The sequence below is a fragment of the Polyodon spathula genome, chromosome 11 (assembly GCF_017654505.1).
Source record: "Polyodon spathula isolate WHYD16114869_AA chromosome 11, ASM1765450v1, whole genome shotgun sequence".
NCBI classification, from domain to species: Eukaryota; Metazoa; Chordata; class Actinopteri; order Acipenseriformes; family Polyodontidae; genus Polyodon; species Polyodon spathula.
Window position 1 is genome coordinate 35,507,664 of NC_054544.1, and position 17,167 is coordinate 35,524,830.

Below are 17,167 nucleotides of genomic sequence, written 5' to 3' on the forward strand. Positions count from 1 at the left end.
ATACATCTTATTTAATTAAATGTGATAAATATTGTGCTATTTGATATAATTCTGCATGGTTGGTGTGTAAGTGAAAAAGTATACTAAATAAGGTAAAAAGGAAACTCGAGTCTAACCAGACTGTGTTATATTATAAATGTTTCTCTCCTTTTTCAGGTTATTTTGCAAAAGGAACAAATATGTACATAAAAAAAATACTTACTCCATTCACAAAAAACAAATACAAACCTGAGTAATGTCCTATTGCAATGGAAACCAAATTAGTTGCAGCAAACTGCATACAAAATGGAATTTTGCACATAACTTGTATCTTCAGCATAGGTTTTTAATGTCTGGATGTTAAGTGGGTGGGGGGAACATTTAAGAAGTGACACAAGGTATTTTGGTTAAACCAAAGCTGCAGTGACCAATGGGGATCATACATTGGATATATCTGTTGAAGGTGTTATCCCATTTGCTGCTTCTGATTGTGTTGTCTTTCTGAAACTGAACAGCAACCGTCAAGCCCCTGACCCATCTGCTAGCAAGGAAGCAACTGGTGGTTGACCCTGTCCATAGCAGCATGTGTAATTGTAACATGTTCAATTGGTGCTATAGTAACTTAATATGTTGATGTAAAACCTTTAATCATTTAACTAAATAGGATTGCCCTGATTTGATTTAACATTTTGTTTAAATCTTTTGTAGGATAAAAAATCGGTTGAAAGCACTTGCCTCTGTTTTGCCCGGCTTGTGGACAATTTTCAGCATGAGGAGGTAACTTTCAGAATAATGCCTTGTCCTGTGATAACAGGATCAACATTTTTCTGTATCCCCAGTTTTGTAAAAGTTGAGAGAGGCATTGTTGCATTGTCAAGAAAAAAAAATATTGCTGGGAAACAAATGGTTTTTTTAATGTATTTTTTTATCTGTTTTCCGAGTAATGTTTTTGTTTATTTTTTTTGCCTTTCAGAACTTGCTGCAGCAGGTTGCATCGAAAGATTTGTTAACAAATATCCAGCAGCTCTTAGTTGTGACTCCTCCCATCTTGAGCTCAGGCATGTTTATTATGGTGGTGCGCATGTTCTCTCTATTGTGTTCCAACTGCCCCAGTCTGGCCGTGCAACTCATGCAACAGAGTAAGTACCTTATTTTTGTAAGACATCCCAAACAATTGGAAACTTCCCAGTTTTTAGTTTGTAATGCATTGAAACTCTTCTAGCTCATTTTTGGAAGAAAATATTTGTATTTAAATACCATATTTTGAAGTAGTCTACCGTTTAAAATGTTCTATTTCTTTACAGATATAGCAGAAACTCTCCGTTTCCTTCTGTGTGGAGCTTCAAATGGCAGTTGCCAAGAACAGATTGATCTTGTACCACGCAGCCCCCAGGAACTCTATGAGCTTACTTCTCTTATCTGGTAATTTCTTCCCTTTACCCTAATAGAATTCTCCAAATCCACTTTCTTAGCACTTTATAATTTAAAATATGTTTTAAACTTTTCACCTGTATGACCACTTATCATTCAAACATTAAAAAAAGAATAGCTCATTAGCACATTGCAAGCTGAGAATATTTCACCTTTTAAAGCTTTGCAGTCCATTTATTAATCGCTTGCCAGGTGCATCGGGTACAATTTATTTTCATACGCGCTGTTTATTTTACATGTGCTGTTTTAATTATTTTTTTTTTTCCCCAGAGTAAAACGGGTTTAAAAGGACACTCAGTACTGTATCTCCAGCCAAACCCCACCCCCTGTTCGCTGTATTTTTCACATACCTCTTTATAGACAGGCATACTGATAAATCCTCTCCTGATCACTCATCTTATCACCAAACTACTCAATAATGAGATCCAAGTCATTATTTTATTACTATAACATCTCAAAAAGCTCTGCAAATGTCTGTGATATTCTTTCAGCGCTGGATGCAGAAACAGCTATCTCCTTTGTTTTATGTCTGTTATCTCTGTAGTGCATGGGGCTATGAGATGCCCCCCTTTTATTTTGGCTCCTGTCGGTCTCACTCTGCCATTTGAAAGGTTTTCTCGACTTTTTCCGGAGAAAAAACTATTAAAGACCTGTGCTTTATGTCTTTCTGATGGTTTCACAGGGTCCGACATTGGACTGGAAAGGGAAAATTGTAATGTCGGACCTGGGTTAACATGATTTGGTTGAAATATATTCAACAGAAATATTTGTATGAATAATGTAGCTGGTCATTTTAAATAAATGCATGTTATTCTTGTCTTTTGGCTTGAAATTATTATTTTTTTTTTTTTTCCAATTTGATTTTTTGTCAGTGAGCTTATGCCATGCCTGCCCAGAGAGGGAATCTTTGCAGTCGATACAATGCTTAAAAAGGGAAACACTCAGAACACGGATGGTGCAGTCTGGCAGTGGCGAGATGACAGAGGCCTGTGGCATCCATATAACAGAATTGACAGTCGGATAATTGAGGTACTGTTGGGCGCTTTTCATACTTTAGAAGTGAAATACAGCATGCTGTGTGTGCTCCCCCTCCCAATTTCAGGTCAACATTGTCACTTAAAAGTAGAACTTGTATTTCAGTTAAGTACACTGCATAAAAATAAACCCCATAATACTTACTGGTATGTAAATTGGCCCTTAATGCAATTTAATAGTTTCAGAACCTTGTTTAATTTTATGCAGAGCTTTTTTGCAGCCTAAATAAAATCAATCTCGGATAAAAAAATAAAATAAAAAAAAAAAAAAAAAAAAAAACGCTTTATTTGTAGAATAAAGCGTAATATTTTGTTAGTTCTCCCAACTACATTTTAGTTGGGGTATTTCCTAGAAGTATTGATCTTTTCCTCTTATCTTTCTGCTCACAGACAGCTCATCAGAATGGTGAAGATGAGATTAGCTTGTCCACCCTCGGACGTGTTTATACTATTGATTTTAATTCTATGCAGCAGATCAATGAGGATACAGGGACGGCTCGAGCAATTCAGAGAAAACCCAACCCTTTAGCCAATTCCAACGCTAGTAAGTAATGTTTATTAACCACAAAGTAGCTGTTTGTATATTTTTGTCTGTATATTTTAACTGGATTATAAAAAACATATATGTAATTCCATGTTTATTTGTTTTAGGGCAGCCGTGAAATATTTTTTGGATTCTAGACCACAGTTTTTTGCTGAATTTCCAATGCAACTGGGAAGGCAAACATTTACTAATGCACATATTGTGTGTAAATATTAACACTCATTTTTATTTCATATTTTTTGGGGGGGGGGGGGGGGGGGGGGTTACGTCATTTTGTTTTTCTGCTAGGGCCTTGCTCATGTGGTTTAGAGATTTCAAAACTGGTAGTTTTTATTTATTTATTTTTTTATTAAGGTGGTCATTTAGAAGTGAAGAAGGAAGATGCCAGGGCACAGCTGATGAAGGAAGACCCTGAACTGGCAAAATGCTTTATAAAAACTTTGTTTGGTGTGCTGTATGAAGTGTACAGTTCTTCAGCTGGACCTGCAGTCAGACACAAGTGCCTTAGAGCAATTCTTAGGATTATTTATTTTGCTGATGCTGAACTTCTAAAAGATGTGCTAAAAAATCATGCTGTATCTAGGTAGGTACCGTACCTGTAGCAGTACATGTAAACTTCATGGATACAAAGTAACAGTCCTTTGCATTTTAAGCACCTTTTGTCAGGACCAAGAACATTGATTTGTACATTCTTGTAAAACTTGTCGAGTTAGGTACTGTTGTCGTATTTTGTCATGTATGTAACTGTAAATAGGATGTTCAGGTAGATTTAAATTGCACATTCCCTGCTGAATCACACTTTACTTGACATGACAGATATCTGCATATAACTGACAAATAATTTTGATGTAAATCTTTGTATCATTCTGTTTCAGTCACATTGCTTCCATGCTGTCCAGTCAGGATCTGAAGATTGTAGTTGGAGCTCTACAAATGGCAGAGATTTTAATGCAGAAGTTACCCAACGTATTTGGTGTTTCTTTCAGAAGAGAAGGTAATAATGAGTCTGCACATTTTGGCAATGATGTAACACATAACTCGTGCCACAGGGCTGCCCAAAATCTAGCCTAAAACACTGCCAGAAATTAATTTTGCCCATTTTTGCAGTAGCATTTACTGTACGTGGTTTGTGCCCAAGAATAAGCTAGAAATTTAAAACCAAACACTAAAGTAAAGTGGACTGAATTTTTTGAGGAGCAGCAGTATACTCGCACCACAAAAAAATAAGAGACCTGAATTTAATATTTCTTGCATTACTGATCTTCCTGACCTGATATTTTAAGGTGTGATGCACCAGGTGAAAAATCTGGCTGAATCAGAGACTCTCCTTACTAGCCCTCCCAAGGCTTGCACTAGTGGGATTGGAAGTATGTGTACAACTACAATTAGTACAGCAACTACCACTGCTGCAGCCAATGCAATCCCAGACCTAGGCTCTCCCAGCTTCCAGCACAGCATGGATGATTCTCTGGATCTGAGTCCCCAGGGGTAAGAGAAAGTTTAGTTATTTTACACACAAATAGCTCAGTCAGAATGATTGCCAACGCTACAACACAGTAAAAGTGTTTTAGATTGGATTTAAACACTTGGGGATATGATTTGTTACAATGATATTTACCTAAAAAAATGTGTACTTGCAATAACATGGCCATCAATGTTGTGCAGTTTCACTGCAAATCTGAATTGTAACGAAATGGTTCTATAAAATGTATCTGGCTATTCAGGAGCATGCCAAATATCTGCATTAGTGAATTTTGTTGAAGCCTTTAAGATAACATGATGGATTTAAAATATATCTTCTTTAGTCGATTAAGTGATGTCCTAAAGAGAAAACGGCTGCCAAAGCGTGGTCCAAGAAGGCCAAAGTATTCTCCTCCAAGAGACGATGACAAAGTTGACCATCAAGGTACACAAATTCAGTATTTTGGGCCGTCTTTTTAGATGCCAAGTTGATATAAGATGAGTGGGTAAAGCCCTTCTCTACATATGTATGATGTTGCTACTTGGGTATGACATTGCTGTTACAAATGAGTGAGTATTAGTCTTCCCCTTAAACATGAAGTACTGAGCAAAACCATTTAGAATGTGGTGATTTTAAAATAATTGTTTTCCTTTATTCTTTATATAGCTAAGAGTCCTACAACCACACAGTCTCCCAAATCTTCCTTCTTGGCAAGTTTGAACCCTAAAACATGGGGAAAATTAAGCACTCAAACCAACAGCACCAATTCCGAACTGCCACGCACAGCTGGAGTCAGCGGTCTGGCACGGGTTCCTCCAAAAGACTCTGTATCCAATAACAGGTAAGATTTGAATCGTTTTAAAGTTGCATTTGAGGTTTGAACTGCTTCCCTGCCACTCTGCTTGAGTTCTTTCTGTAGTTGTACAGTTGCAAAGCTTAAATGTGATTGCTTATTTTATTTATGTGTGTGTGTGTGTATATATATATATATATATATATATATATATATATATATATATATATATATATATATATATATATATAGATAGATAGATAGATAGATAGATAGATTGCCAATTACTTTAATTTTCTTCAAATTTGAAATGCCCAATCATTATTTAGGCTCAGCTCACGTCTACCAGCTCTGCGCTGACTCGGGAGCGGCGAAGACGAACACACGCTGTTCCCCGAAGTGTGTGCTGTCAGCCATCCGCTTCTTTACACATTGCGGATTCACCATGCAGCCACCCAGGAGTTACAGCGTCGGAGGACAACGCAGCTCCTGGGCAGCTAACGGGCAAGCCCGCAGGCGCCTGGCCAGACTACAGGGGTCGCTGGTGCGTGGTGAGCCGAGGACACCCTGGCCGACCTAAACCCCCCACCCCCCCACCCCCCCCCCCCCCCGCTCAGCCAATTGAGCGCCGCCTCCTGGGAACCCCCATCCACGGTCGGCTGTGGAATAGCCCAGACTCGAACCTGTGACGTCAAGGTTATAGGGCGCATCCTGCACTCATGCAGAGTGCCTTTAATGGATGCGCCACTTGTGAGCCCTTGCTTATTAGAAATTTTAATAGGAATTTTTATAACCAATAATGGCTGTTTGGCACAACACATCACAAGCTGTAACTGTTTAGTGTCGGTTTGTATTATACAGTTGCATCTGGTCACACTCCTGAAATTTTAAACCAGCTGGAATAAGGACCAGTGCTATGTCCTTTTTGATACATAAATGTTTTAAGTTTGTGTTAAAGTGTGAAACGTTTCTTTGTCACACAGGGATAAGATTAGGGCTTGGATAAAAGAGCAGGCCAGTAAGTTTGTGGAATGCTACTTCAGCTCCGAGAACGTGGATACAAGCAATCCTGCACTGAATGTATTACAGAGACTTTGCACTGCTACTGAACAACTCAGTCTACAGGTCTGGAGCGAAATCTTATTTTGAATGTATTTGTATTCTGTGCTGATAATGTCGATTTTAAACATGTTGTTGTAAAACTGTCTTGTATTAGTAATTTATTTAATGGTTAGAACTTCAAGTTAGTGTGGTTCTATTCCTTTAGGTGGATGGTGGAATTGAGTGCCTTGTAGAAATCTGCAATATAGTCTCCGAGTCAGATGTGTCCTCGTTTGAAATCCAGCACAGTGGATTTGTAAAACAACTGCTGCTTTATTTGACCTCCAGAAGTGACAAAGACACTGTGAACCGTGATGTCAGATTAAAGAGATTCCTGCATGTTTTCTTTGGCTGTCCGGTAAGATCACTTTTGAATTACTTTCTAAATATTGATAAATGTGTTCAACAATATTTACAATAATATTGTCTAAAGGGTAATTCTCATTGGACATATCAACATTTCTAAACTTTGTGTGGATATTTTTTATGAGAACTTGTGGTTTTTAATTTCTCCATATTCTAAAATGGTTAGCATGTTGATTTGGCTGTTTTTATTGTACTTCAGTTCTCTAGAAGCAGTTTTCAGCCCCCTACACTTTGCTGCTTGCTTTTACGTAACTTGAACTTGTTTGTTTTGAACAGAGGATCCCGTGTCTTGGAACATGTAGATCATGGCCACCTACCTAACAGGTTGAGCTGTAGAAATCTACAGCAATATCTTAAACTACTCCCTGAATTTTGTTATTCATCTTTCAAAAGAGCTTTGATGTGCTATGCTATTTTGCTGTTGATGTAGGTCGTGGTGACCTACTTTTGAGGGTGCAATCAACTGATGTGTCTCTTCTATGGGATCTGTGTTACTATACTGTATTTGTTTTTTGTTTTTTTTGGCTCAGCCCCCAGGACTAGAAGGTCATGGACGATTAGAGCCTTTAGAAAATGGACCTCTAATGGCTCTTGTGCACAAAATGAACAACTGTCTTAGCCAGATGGAACAGTTCCCTGTTAAAGTGCATGACTTCCCCAGTGGGAATGGAACAGGAAGCAGGTATGAATTGTAATTAGGAATTAAGTTGTGGTTGTTAATTCCTCCACATTTTAAAACTGTGAGACTGTTGACTTGGCTGTTTTTTTATAGTATTTTTGTTCTCTAGAAGCAGTTTTCAGCCCCTTGCACTTTCTTCCTTGCTTTTAGTAACTTGAACTTGTTTGTTTTGAACAGAGGATCCCAGGCCTTGAAATTCTTCAACACCCATCAGCTAAAATGCCAGCTTCAGAGACATCCAGACTGTAGTACCGTAAAACAGTGGAAGGGTGGCCCAGTGAAAATAGATCCTTTGGCTCTGGTACAGGCTATTGAAAGATACCTTGTTGTCAGAGGTTTGGAATTTATTTATTAATTTATTTAAAATGTCTCCATGTGTAATTGACATTGACTTGAATTATTTTAAGGTTTTGCAAATGGTGGTAAACTGTATGTATCTGTTAGGGTATGGAAGAATTCGAGAGGAAGATGAAGACAGTGATGACGATGGGTCAGATGACGAAATTGACGAATCTCTGGCACGTACAATTGATTACTTTTATTTTCTTTTAAGGGGCGAGGGTGAGTTGTCTTGTCTTCTAACACATTATGGATTTTAATTTTTTTCTTAGGCTGCACAGTTTTTGAATTCAGGAAACATGAGGCACAGGCTACAATTTTACATTGGAGACCACTTACTACCGTACAACATGACAGTGTACCAGGCAGTTAGACAGTTTAGTATACAGGCTGAAGAGGAGCGCGAGTCCACAGACGATGAAAGCAACCCCTTAGGAAGGGCTGGAATCTGGACAAAGACCCATACAATATGGTATTTGTATGTTCTGTACAACTCTGCCTCTGTTTTTATAAAATCATTTCAGGGTATTCAAACATTTAATTCTAATATTTGTGCACATTAATTGCCGTTATTGTCTCAGAACCTCTTCTACTTAAAAAAAAGAAAAACACAGCTCTGTTAGAATGCTTCTTCACAACACCTTAGTTCTGTTAGTTGGCATATTGTTGTATAAGTGTGATCATGTGGGTAGACTAAATGGAAATGTTTAGCTTTTCCACTTAAGAGTATTAAAATGATCCCTTTTCATAGGTACAAGCCAGTGAGAGAAGATGAAGATAGCAATAAGGATGTGGTTGGTGGAAAGAGAGGACGTGCACAAACCGCACCAACTAAAACCTCCCCTCGAAATGCAAAAAAGCATGATGAACTGTGGCATGGTAGGAACAGTTTTGTGGATTTTTTATGTATTAAAGCAATGGTGCATTTAAATGCAGACTTAACCAGTTTTATTTTTTTTGCAGATGGGGTGTGTCCTACAGTGGCGAACCCATTAGAAATTTACCTCCTTTCAGTCCCACCTGAAAACATAACATTTGAAGATCCTTCTCTTGATGTGATCCTACTACTAAGAGTTCTTCAATCAATAAGCAGATACTGGTTTTATCTTTATGATGTAAGTGTAACAAATAATTAGAATACATGCTTTTTTTGTTTGTTTGTTTTTCCCACCTCCATATTTCCATTTGGGTAAAGGGGCACATCAACCGTGTGTGTTTTGTTTTTGGCATGCAATTCATAAATGAGTTGGAATACATGATGCTTTTTTCCTGTCATTAGAGGATAATAAATGAAAAGCTTTCAACTTTAAACCATTTTTGTATCCTTGAATTTTTCTTATATAGAAATAATCCAGCAGTTCATTTATCAATGTTACGATGAACTAATTCATACATGGCTTGTTTGTAGAATGCCACCTGCAAAGAGATTATTCCTACCAGTGAGTTTATAAACAGCAAACTTACTGCAAAAGCTAACCGGCAACTTCAAGATCCCTTGGTTATCATGACTGGTAACATCCCACCGTGGCTAACAGAGCTTGGGAAGACCTGGTAAGTTTTATACAAGAAATGTGAAATATCAGTTGTGCAGAGTTGAGGTTAAAGATTTCATGTTAACATATTGCAAGAAAAAAAGTGAATGAAATGTGGGTTAGACTGGTCTCCTACTGGGAGTGCCTATTTTATGTTTGCTGTCACACCCAAGTAAATTGTCATTTTAATGTCTAAAGACAGTATTGTTAGATAGTAAGCATTTACTATTGTGTATCTGGCAAATGTTTGCTAGATAGGTATGTAATTTATTATAAAACAGCCTTGTAAAATTAGCTGTTTGTATCTTTTTTTTTTTTTTTTTTTTTTTTTAAAGTAAGATTGCTTTTTCTTTTTTCTTTTTTAGCCCATTTTTCTTCCCCTTTGATACCCGACAAATGCTGTTTTATGTGACAGCCTTTGATCGAGATCGGGCCATGCAACGGTTACTGGACACAAATCCAGAAATTAATCAGTCTGATTCCCAAGACAGCAGAGTTGCACCACGATTAGACAGGAAAAAGGTGAGATTGTAACCATGTCAGTTGCACTTTTTAATCACCATTTTCCAGAGAAATGGGTGTACATTATACTGTATTATACTTACATTTTCTTCATCACATTTTTTATTTATTTAAATTATTCTGAAATTGTTTTCCTTTCTTTTACAGCGCACTATAAACCGTGAAGAGTTATTGAAACAAGCTGAATCAGTAATGCAAGATCTTGGCAGCTCAAGAGCAATGTTGGAAATACAGTATGAAAATGAAGTATGTATTCTCAAATCAGTCAGCTTTAAATGAATGTTTATTGGGCTATGAGGTATTGCATATTGTAGTTCAGAATTGCATTAGCAAAATGTTTTTTTTTTATTATTGTTGTTTAAGGGCTCTTTCATTTGGCTTGATGCTTTTTGTGCAGTCTTGTTTGTTTTGGAGGTTAATGTAAAATGTCCAAATTAACATATGGTACTGAGTTCACTTTTCTTTTTGTGAACCGTACTGTGTAATCAATAGTTGGTTCTAATGAAACCATACTGACATTCCAAAATTATGATTTATTTTTTTTGTTAAATTACTAGCCTGGTATTATCATGTTCAACAGCATCGATATTCAACAAAATTACATATCAGTTGTGCGCTTCTCTTATCCCCCACCCCTCGTATTGAACATAGTGCAACATTGCCATCTCTGACATCACTTGACACTGCATCACATGTGAATCTCTTGTACAGATATAGAAAAATGAACTTACAAAATTGGGTTTGAAACTAACACGCTCTCGGATTACAAAAATAAGAATGTGAACCAGTCAAATTAACTGAGTTTGGTTGCTTGCAGTGTGAAAACAAATGAACATGATTCTCTTTCATTTGAACAAAACTCGATTTGAAGTGAACCCAGTGTGAAAGGACCCTTAAAAGAACTGAAGCACCATAAAAAAAAATCAAATGTCAGCACAGATGCAATACCATATTTAATATTTTTAGGTTGGAACTGGCCTGGGACCCACATTGGAGTTTTATGCACTTGTATCTCAGGAACTGCAGAGATCTGACCTTGGCTTATGGAGAGGAGAGGAAGTTGCCTTGTCAAACCCAAAAGGTAAAGGAGTGCAGTGCTTCTCTATCAGGTGTCTGTACAGACCTTCTGTTCCTGTTGTATCATCAAATGTTTTATTTAAAGGGGACAATGTGTACATTTTTTTTACATGCATGACATGTCACAAGATGTATTGTACCCAGACCTAGCTATAAGCTAATTTTACATTGGGATTCTCTGGGCTCATAAGAAATCATGGGATTGTGTCTTGCACAGAAAATAAAACTGAGCAAGCCTTTTTTTTTTTTTTTTTTTTTTTTTTTTTAAGTGGACAGGCTCATTTTTTTTGTGTTTGTTTTTATTCAAACAATTTTTGTCCAACAGGAAGCCAGGAAGGGACCAAATACGTCTTCAGTTCACAAGGTCTGTTTGCTGTTCCTTTTGGAAGGACGACTAAACCGGCTCATATTGCCAAGATTAAGATGAAGTTCCGTTTTCTGGGAAAATTAATGGCCAAGGCCATCATGGATTTCAGATTGGTAGGGTCACAAGCAAATAATTTTCTGTCCTTCCTAGAGAATGCATACTTGCATTTTATGTAAAATCAAATCCATAATTTGTCATCATACAGTTGACATTTTGTTACTGGCAAGTTGCCAAATACATGGCATATATATATCTTCTATATATATGCATATATATATATATATATATATATATATATATATATATATATATATATATCTATAGGCATTGTAATTTTGCATGTAATTTTGCATGTATTTGAATTGTATCTAGGACCCCCTTGAAAATGAGATGTACATCTCAATGGGTTGTCATCCTGATTAAACAATAATTTAATATTTTGATACCTTTCTATATTAAAGCAAGATAAAATTAAGGCTGTAACGTAATCCTGCCGGTCATAATTTTATTCTTAGTTGGACCTTCCTCTTGGGCTGCCATTTTACAAGTGGATGCTGCGTCATGAGTCCTCAGTCAGCTCCCATGACCTCGTTAACATTGATCCTGGCGTAGCCAAATCAATTCATCACCTTGAGGACATCATCAGGCAGAAAAAGAAACTGGAACAGGATAGGACACAGGTAAAGGCAGCAGTCTTTCAGTGGGAGAGAAACCCTTTTCTTCAGCGCTTAGATTGGTTTGAACACTTTCACATTTCAGCACCAGGTGGCACTCATTCTCTTAAGCTGTCAAAAGAAAATGCATGATACTATTTAATTAGGGTCCAGGCCATTTTTTCATGTTTTTTACTGTTAGATTTGTGCAGTAGTCTGAAACTCACCCTGTTCAATATAGATAACAAAAACCACAGATTCTTTTTTGAAAAAAAAAAAAAAACATTATTTACTGTTTTTGCAAAAACATGTTTTTAAAAATATATATATATATATATATATATAGGATATATATATATATATATATATATGATATATATATATATATCATATATATATTATATATATATATATATATATATATATATAATATATAGCTTAGATATATATATATATATATATATATATATATTTTATATATATATATATATATATATATATATTATATAATATATATATATATATATATATATATATATATATATATATATAATATATTATCGATATGCTATATTATATATATATATAAGGCCGGATGTATATATATCTTTATGATATATATATATATATATATATATATATATATATATATATATATATATATATATATATAGATATGTGTTGGCATGGCCATGTGTTGGCATGGCCAGCTCAAATCTGGCAGTGTACAAAACTTCAAGTAGGGAATGTGGACAAAAAATTGGATAATAAATAAGGAAATGATGGTCATATATACAAAAGTACTGTGCCCCGGAGACGACATAGGTGAAAAAAAAAAAAACACCACCACCTTGGATTAACTTTTTACTACAAATGAACTATCACTAACTCGTTCACAGAATTTACTCATTGGTGCACCCATGTTGTCTGGTGTCAGATACAATAGTTCCCAGTGTACAAAACTTCCCAATGATCTCTGTTTCACAGCTGCACTTGCGCATTAACATGAAAAAGAAAGACTTAATTTCCTGGTTCAGCTCAGTTAAGTTCTGTAATTGCCGATGTCCTGTTGAACACACAATAAAATATGGACAAATAAAACGGTGCAACTGCAATCTTACTTACCATTCTTTTTATAAGTAAATAAATGCATATATAAATATAGTAGCTTCATGTTTTACACGTTTCTCAATAAATATTAGCCAATGCCATTATTTTTATAAATACATAAATCTGTAGTAGCTACGAGTTTTACAGGTCTCCCAATAAATATGGGTGCACCAAAGACTAAATCCCAGGAATGAGGTGGATAATCTGTGGGAAGGAGTTAATCCAAGGTTTTTTTTTTTTTTTTTTTTTTACACGTCATCTCTGGGACCAAAAGCAACCAAAAAAAAACTGATTCAGACTTGTCACAGGCACCCTGATCCTGTGGCACAAGATGGGACTGTTCACTGTGGCTTAAATGGTCAGCAAGGTGGATACCTGAGCTACATACCCCTAACAGCACTTGTCTCGTGCACCTGATCTACAAACGCGAAAAACAAATGTATATTTATCGGAAAATTGGTCCTTGTGCCTTCAATGTCGCCATTAATCTTATTTTATAAAGATTTTGTGAAAGTATTTGTTTACTGCACCAAGGTAGGCCAGTTATCAGCGTTGCAGCAACATTCCTAAACACTCGCATGCAACCCTATCTCCTAATATGGTGATCTACTGGAAATACATAAGTAGGACCTTGTTTGAATGGCAAGTAGGGCTGTATCTCACAATGCTTGAGTAAAAAGAGTTAGAGCCAGGTTGCCAGTGAGATTTGACATTGGACAGACCCTATAGAGTTAAATACTTAGCTTAAGCTAACAAACTTTAAAATCGATAATAGAATGTCACAAATGTTACATTTGGTCAACAGACGTTATAAACGGACTCAATATTGACTTAATAGAACAGCTGAATGATTCAACTGAGCTGTCTTTGTTTTACAGTCAAGGGAATCTCTGCAGCAGTCTTTGGAAGGTCTGAACATGAACGGCTGCTCTGTGGAAGACTTGGGTCTTGACTTCACTTTGCCAGGGTTTCCTAACATTGAGTTGAAGAAAGGAGGCAAGGATGTCTCAGTAAACATCCACAATCTAGAAGAGTATCTAAGGGTATGTATAATAAAATTCATGGGCATGTTGAAGAGTTGCTATTGTGTTGTCTTGAGAGGTAATAGTTTGGTGATATGATCTGTAACTATTCTGTGAAAAGCCAGCAGGATCAGTATGCATTGTTCTCACATTTTGAATGTCTGCCATGTTTTTGCAGTTGGTTGTGTTCTGGACCTTAAATGAAGGTGTTTCTAGGCAGTTTGAGTCATTCAGGGAAGGATTCGAGTCAGTCTTCCCTCTGCAGCACCTGCAGTATTTTTATCCTGAAGAGGTAAACTGTGTGTGTGTGTGTATTTCTCTAGTGGTTTGTAGAAATCTGTTTCTTCTAGTTCTGCAATCCCTCAACTTTTAGGTCTACTCCAGCTTTGAGCATGTAAGAGATTTTACAGAAATGTGTTTTTGCCTAGTTCGGTTATATCGTGGTTCTCATTTTACTGAGTGTTTTGGGGTAGACAGTTGCATATCATAGTGCTCACATTTAATTAAAAGGAAACATTACAATTAAACAATTTCATTTTATAGGTTTGTGATTTGATCTGGCCTTGGAAACATTGGTGCCTCTTAATATTTACTTTTTTTACTTACAGCTGGATCAATTGCTTTGTGGTAGCAAGTCAGAGACCTGGGATGTTAAAACATTAATGGAGTGCTGTAGACCAGACCATGGGTATAACCATGACAGGTAACTGTTACATAGATGTTTGAAATGTAGAACTTCTGTGTGCATTTTTTCTAAATATACAGCTATGGCCAAAAGTTTTGTATCACCTGTAATTTTAGTATTGAGGCTAATATAAAAAAAAAAAAAATTTAAACTGTAGATAATTGTAGGTCTTATTTAACATCATGTAATCAAAGAAACTACAACATGGTATTGCAGAATTCTACCAGCATAATAGTTGTACAGTATTTAAAGTTATATTGTCAATCACATTTTTTTCAATTTGTCAGTTTAAGTATATGGAAAACTAAAAAGCAGTATATAATTCAATATGTTAACGTAACATTATTCAGCAGGTTTTTATGACTTCGTGAAGTAAAATCAGTTTATTCTATAGTGTGATGCAAAACCTTTGGCCCTAACTGTACCACTACTGCTGAGCATGAAGTGTAAAAAAATTAAAGGTAGATGAGGCTAAATAATCCTGTGGTTTGCTTATCTGATGTAATACAGAAGCAGCCCATCTGTATTATAAAGAAATATAATTAAAGTCTGGATATTCAGTTGTGTGGAAAATGATTTGAATTACTGGGGACAATCTTTATTTATTTACTTACTTACTCTGGCTAAATGTTGTTTACTTCTTGTTCACAATCATCTGGTTAATTGAAATGGGACTTTTGGGGGTGGTGGCAAACCATAAACCCCAAATCCTACTTTTTAAACATGTGGAATCTACAGCTGTTTCATTAAAGAGAACTTGATTAATTTTGTAACTCTCCTCCAACCAACTGTTTCTGTCAACAGTCGTGCGGTCAAGTTCCTGTTTGAAATTCTCAGCAGTTTTGATGCTGAGCACCAAAGGCTGTTTCTACAGTTTGTTACTGGTAGTCCCAGGCTACCGGTAGGAGGTATGTTATGTTATTTTCATTTTTATATAGTTCCTACCAAGCATTAGAATGTATTTAAATTTTAATCAAGCAAAACATTTCTATATAGATTCAAAGATGCTGCCTTTTGTATAAACTGTATATAAATCTATTTTTAAAATCTTAACCCTTTGCAGTCCTATGTCGGGCGAGGTTTGACATTACAATTTTCCCTTTCCAGTCCAATGTCGGACCCTGTCGTAAAGACGTAAGGCACAGGTCTCTAGTAGTTTTTTCTCCGGAAAAAGCAGAGAAAACTTTTCAATGGCTGAGTGAGACCAATAGGAGCCGAATGAAACCGAAAAAAGGGCGTATCTCATAGCCCCATGCATTACAGATGTAACATCTTCTGCATCCAGCGCTCAAAGAATATCACGGACATTTACAGAGCTTTTTGAGATGATGTTTATAGTAATAAAATAATGACTTGGATCGCATTATTGAGGAGTTTGGTGATAAAAAGAGTGATCAGGAGAGGATTTATCAGTATGCATAAAGAGGTATGTGAAAAATACAGTGAACAAGGGGTGGGGCTTGGCTGTAGATACAGTACTGAGTGTTTTTTTGCGATTCAATGCCTTTTGAACCTGTTTTACTCTGAATAAAATTTAAACAGCATGTGTAAAGTAAACAGTGCGTGTGAAAATAAATTGGACCTGACGCTCCTGATGAGTGCTGAATAAATGGACTGCAAAGGGTTAATGGACTGTTCACTGAACTGATGTGTTTTCTTCCATCAGTTGTATTGTAATGTAGTTATTTATTTTTATGCAGGCTTCAGAAGTTTGAACCCCCCGCTGACAATTGTCCGCAAGACATTTGAGTCTACGGAGAATCCTGATGATTTTCTGCCCTCCGTAATGACCTGTGTCAACTATCTCAAGTTACCAGACTACTCTAGTATTGATATAATGCGTCAAAAACTGTTGATAGCTGCTAGAGAGGGGCAGCAGTCATTCCATCTCTCCTGATTGCAACATTTAAATGCCTTTTACAGTAAAAGAGAGAAAGAAATCATGTTTGTTTTTTTTTATCACCTACATGAGGCAATGTGTGTACAACCGCTTTCTGTAGAAAGCAGCCTGCAGAAATTAAAGACTTGATATACATATTTGCTGCCCCTTCTCCTCCCACAAACTGAAAGACATAACATGCCCCACAGATTTCACAGGAGGCTAATGATATGTCATTAGTTGAAGAGAATTTTTTTTTTTTGTTGGGTGACATTTTAAACTTGCATTGCTGTGTGATATTTAAAGGGATTTCTTTTTTTCAGGATGGTAGAACAATAAATATCACTGTGCAGTTTCATTTTGGGGTGTGTGTTTCCATCTAGCAAACTATAGTTTTATTCCAAAGAAATTTTTTTGTACAGCCGTAAATTTTGCAGACTTGTTCATACATCAGATACCTTTTGAGTTAGCTTCATGTATGTTCACTCATTGTTTTCCCCGGTTTTTAGTTTGTCTATTTACATTGTTTGTATAATATTCCACTGGTTTGTGTGTGTGTGATGTATTTGGGTTCTTCTTTATGTATTTCTTA

At 36.2% G+C, this 17,167-nt stretch overlaps 1 protein-coding gene across 13 annotated transcripts in view; it reads left to right on the forward strand.

Annotated features, from left to right (window-relative positions):
• Nucleotides 1-16,632, forward strand: part of trip12 (thyroid hormone receptor interactor 12) — a 33,119-nt gene extending 16,487 nt beyond the window's left edge. For 5 of the 13 annotated variants that reach the window (XM_041263308.1, XM_041263305.1, XM_041263304.1 and 2 more), the window contains 28 exons: nucleotides 688-756; nucleotides 953-1,118; nucleotides 1,284-1,401; nucleotides 2,283-2,439; nucleotides 2,835-2,988; nucleotides 3,343-3,571; nucleotides 3,864-3,982; nucleotides 4,272-4,476; nucleotides 4,794-4,894; nucleotides 5,117-5,291; nucleotides 6,227-6,368; nucleotides 6,511-6,702; nucleotides 7,241-7,392; nucleotides 7,567-7,724; nucleotides 7,834-7,907; nucleotides 8,001-8,200; nucleotides 8,480-8,843; nucleotides 9,137-9,279; nucleotides 9,626-9,782; nucleotides 9,930-10,028; nucleotides 10,749-10,863; nucleotides 11,185-11,339; nucleotides 11,742-11,906; nucleotides 13,868-14,032; nucleotides 14,190-14,303; nucleotides 14,620-14,714; nucleotides 15,501-15,604; nucleotides 16,397-16,632. In XM_041263308.1, coding sequence (XP_041119242.1) covers nucleotides 688-756; nucleotides 953-1,118; nucleotides 1,284-1,401; nucleotides 2,283-2,439; nucleotides 2,835-2,988; nucleotides 3,343-3,571; nucleotides 3,864-3,982; nucleotides 4,272-4,476; nucleotides 4,794-4,894; nucleotides 5,117-5,291; nucleotides 6,227-6,368; nucleotides 6,511-6,702; nucleotides 7,241-7,392; nucleotides 7,567-7,724; nucleotides 7,834-7,907; nucleotides 8,001-8,200; nucleotides 8,480-8,843; nucleotides 9,137-9,279; nucleotides 9,626-9,782; nucleotides 9,930-10,028; nucleotides 10,749-10,863; nucleotides 11,185-11,339; nucleotides 11,742-11,906; nucleotides 13,868-14,032; nucleotides 14,190-14,303; nucleotides 14,620-14,714; nucleotides 15,501-15,604; nucleotides 16,397-16,593 — 4,284 coding nt within the window. In that variant the 3' untranslated portion in view covers nucleotides 16,594-16,632. Of the gene's footprint in view, nucleotides 1-687; nucleotides 757-952; nucleotides 1,119-1,283; nucleotides 1,402-2,282; nucleotides 2,440-2,834; nucleotides 2,989-3,095; nucleotides 3,190-3,342; nucleotides 3,572-3,863; nucleotides 3,983-4,271; nucleotides 4,477-4,793; nucleotides 4,895-5,116; nucleotides 5,292-6,226; nucleotides 6,369-6,510; nucleotides 6,703-7,240; nucleotides 7,393-7,566; nucleotides 7,725-7,833; nucleotides 7,908-8,000; nucleotides 8,201-8,479; nucleotides 8,844-9,136; nucleotides 9,280-9,625; nucleotides 9,783-9,929; nucleotides 10,029-10,748; nucleotides 10,864-11,184; nucleotides 11,340-11,741; nucleotides 11,907-13,867; nucleotides 14,033-14,189; nucleotides 14,304-14,619; nucleotides 14,715-15,500; nucleotides 15,605-16,396 lie in introns of those variants that run through there. The other 8 variants (XM_041263310.1, XM_041263314.1, XM_041263313.1 and 5 more) reach the window with 6 other exon arrangements.
• Nucleotides 16,633-17,167: the final 535 nt, after the last annotated feature.